At 43.8% G+C, this 3,674-nt stretch overlaps 1 protein-coding gene across 1 annotated transcript; it reads right to left on the bottom strand.

Annotated features, from left to right (window-relative positions):
* Positions 1-539: 539 nt before the first annotated feature.
* LOC115294034 (putative olfactory receptor 2W6) lies at positions 540-1,487 on the bottom strand. Its single transcript, XM_029941735.1, has one exon. It carries the CDS (start codon positions 1,485-1,487, stop codon positions 540-542), a length of 948 nt encoding a protein of 315 aa, XP_029797595.1.
* Positions 1,488-3,674: the final 2,187 nt, after the last annotated feature.

The raw sequence follows: 3,674 nt of genomic DNA, 5'->3' as shown, positions 1-3,674 counted from the left end.
AAGTGTCTGACTTTGAATCAGGTCAAGATCTCATGGTTTGTGAGTTCAAGTCCTACATTAGGCTCTGTGCTGACAGCTCAGAGCCTAAAGGATGTTTCGAATTCTGTTTGCCCCTTTCTCTTTAACCCTCTCCTGCTTCTCTCTCTCTCTCTCTCTCTCAAAAATAAGCAAACATTAAAAAATAAAAAATAATAAATATATAGATCTGACTTAATAGTCACATTACAGTTTCCAGGAATCATAATCTGAAGTGAACTGCAAGGATATCATTATCGCTTTGAAAAAAATCCCCAGGAGCAAAGAGGAAATAGCATTTTTCTTTCCACCAGCACATTGTCTTTTGTGATTAAGCCTGTCATTTGGCGGGACTCAGGGGTTCTGTCCATCTACCTGCCAGCAAAGATTCAAGTTATTTAGTGTAGAATCCCTGAAGGAAAAGACCTTCCACTGTTCACATTCCAGCATCTGATGTGAGTTGTGCATTGTTATCACCCTGGAATAAAGTATTTTTATGGACAGGATGAGTGACACCTACTCCATCAGTGCCCTATTGCATCCGACAGGCTGTGGTCTTTCCCAAGAACCTTCCACATGGCTGCCTTCACATCTTTGTTTCTCAGTGTGTAGATGAAAGGATTCAGAGTGGGGGTCACTAGACAGTAGAAAAGGGTGAGGAACTTGCCCTGGTCCTGGCTTGCCACATTCCCAGGCTGCATGTACATGTAGATTATGCTGCTATAGAAGAGAGACACTACAATCATGTGGGAAGAGCATGTGTTGAAGGCCTTGCGCCTCCCAGCTGCAGACTGGATCCGCAGAACTGCAGCTGCAATATAGCCATAGGAAACCAGTATCATGGTGAGGGGCACCAGGACAATGGGGATGGCCAGGACAAAAACTAGACCTTCAACCCGGCTGGTGTCCACACAAGAAATGTGGATGACGGCTGGCATCTCACACACAAAGTGGTTGATGCGACGGTGACCACACCGCTCCAGAGACATTGTCACTGGGGACATGAGGATGGAGTTGGCAATCCCAGGAAGCCAGGCACAGGCTGCCAGCCGCAGGCACAGCTGTGGGTGCATAATGGCCATGTAGTGAAGAGGCTTGCAAACAGCCACAAAGCGGTCATAGGCCATGACTGAAAGAAGAATGCACTCAATGCCTCCCACGGACAGGAACGCAAAGAGTTGTATGACACAATCCATGTAGGTGATGGTCTTTTCTGGGCCCCAGAGATTGACCAGCATCTGAGGAATGCTGCTAGAGGTGTAGCAGAGGTCCAGGAGGGACAGGTTGCAGAGGAAGAAGTACATTGGTCTGTGCAGTCGAGGGTCCACCAGGGAAAGGAAGATGATGGACGAGTTGCCCATGACAGCCAGAAGGTAGAACACCATATTAGTGAAAAACAGGACCATCTCCAGCTTTGGCCGGTCTGAGAACCCCAGCAAAATGAAGTCTCCAGAGCTCTCATTTCTTTCCATCACACTTGGCTTGATAACCTGTTTAAGGAGGTTAACATGTGTGGTATTACTCATATAGAATATGATGCACCTCTTTTTGTCCCAAGAAAATAGCTTTGTTCCACCTATTTAACTGGCGCACTTGCCTGCCCATTGTGTTGAATTGTAGGGTGAGAGTCTAGAACAATTTGTCTGTAAAGCAATGGAAGCTGTAGCTTTTGCCTCAAGGTCTTTTTATCTGGTTAAGTGAGGTAAGTGGATAGATTTTATTTTAAAGGCTTTGGAAGGAAGAGGTAAGATGGTGAATCAGCATGGAGACTCTGAGCTTGTCTGGTGCTGAAACATAGCTGGATCAGCACCAAACCATTTTGAATATCTAGTAAGTTGATCTGAGGTTTAATGCAACGATCTGCATAACTTGAGTCACAGAGGTTGGCAGTTACATGGTGTGTAGAATTGAACTGGAGGAGAGAAAAGTCACGGAGGGTAGAAAATTGTTTCTGGAGAGAGAGAACAGAGAAAGAGAAAGGGGAATAGTGCGGTGTATTGGGATTAAGAAAAGCAAACCCTCTCCCTGCTGAAAGTAGCTGGAGAGAAAAAGAGAGAGTGAAAACACTCACAGGGGAAGGAACAAGAAATCCGTTCCCCAAAACATTTAATGGGGAGAAAAGAGAGGGTTTTAAAAGCACCAGGATTCTATAAACAATGAACTTCAAAGTCTGAAGGTCCAATGTGCTCTGGTGAAGAAGCAGGGTGAATCCCCAGGAGCAGGCAACAGGGTCTGAGGGCTCTGTGTGCCACATGGGGAGAAGTGCTTCACCTGCCTGGAGTGCATTTGGTAGAGGCCATATGGCCTCCCCACAGGCAAAGGTCCCAATAGACCAGGGGGAGCAGACAGGTTTGCTGGTATTGGGACAAAGAACGAAGAGTGCAGGGAAACCTGTCACTGTGTGTTGTGATTTGCCATAATCTCTGAAACTCTGGCACTGCACAATCGTGTGAACGTTCCCTGTGGCAGGGTAACACCTGGCCATTGCTCACCAAGACCCTCCCCCAGAGACTAGGTTCGGGTCCAAGTTGTGGTGTTCTCTGAAGTGTGAGGTTTTGAAACATAGCTTCATCTGAGATAAAACTCTGGAGGAAGGTGCCACCTGACAGGCAGATGGCTTGGACATGGACAAGATCGAGGCAAGAAGTAGACGGAAGCCTGAGACAAAGGACGGGTCCTTGATAGCGGATTGTTGAGAGCACAAATTTCCTGCACCAGAGACTAGGGAGCTGCATGAAGCCATTTCCACATCTCCCACAGGCACAAATGCACACAAGCACATGTGCACCACACTGAGGCACCCCAGTATGCTAAGCAGCACCACCCACTGGACAATGGAGCTGTCACAGCAAACCTACCCAACTGCATCCTCCAAGCACATCCTCCTGAAGAGCAGAACAAGTCACCCTATCTGCTTCGTGTTAGGACTCTAGAGTGCTTCATAGCTTCAGTTCTACAGGGAAACTGGATGGAACTTCATTTGCATTTCATTCTGTTTGTTGGTTTATTTTTTGTTTGTTTTGTTTGCTTCTGTTTTTGTTTACATTATCTTTATTCCTTCTTTTCTATATCTTTCTTGGATACAGAAAGAGAAGTTTTTATTTTTATTATTTTCTATTTTACTTTTTATTATTTTTAAATTCCTTATTCTATCTTCTTTAATTTTATTCTATTTTATTATAAAAATTTTTAATTTTAACATGTTTTCCTACCTTATTTTTTCATTCCTTTCCCTTTTTGCTCTATTCTATCAAGCTTATTTCAATCAGCAAACAAAAACACACCTAGAGTCTAGCTTCCTTTATTTGATTTTTTGTTTTGTTTTAGATTTTAATTTTTTGTTTTATAATCTTTTCCTCCTCAAAAATATCAAAACAAAGATATTCACCCCAAAAGGAAAAAAAAAGCAAGAAATGACAGCCAGGGAATTAATGATACAGATATGAATAAGAAGTCCAAGTTAGATTTTAGAATCATGATAATAAGAATACTAGACGGAATTGGGACACCTGGGTGGCTTAGTCAGTTAAGTTTCTGACTTTGATTTAGGTGATGATCACACAGTCTGTGAGTTTGAGCCCTGTGTTGAGCTCTTTGTTGACAATTCAGAGTCTGGAGCCTCCTTTGTATTCTGTGTGTGTTTCTCTCTCTGCCTCTCC

Source organism: Suricata suricatta, chromosome 6 (genome assembly GCF_006229205.1).
Source record: "Suricata suricatta isolate VVHF042 chromosome 6, meerkat_22Aug2017_6uvM2_HiC, whole genome shotgun sequence".
NCBI classification, from domain to species: domain Eukaryota; kingdom Metazoa; phylum Chordata; class Mammalia; order Carnivora; family Herpestidae; genus Suricata; species Suricata suricatta.
This window is presented reverse-complemented; position numbering and strand designations above follow the sequence as displayed.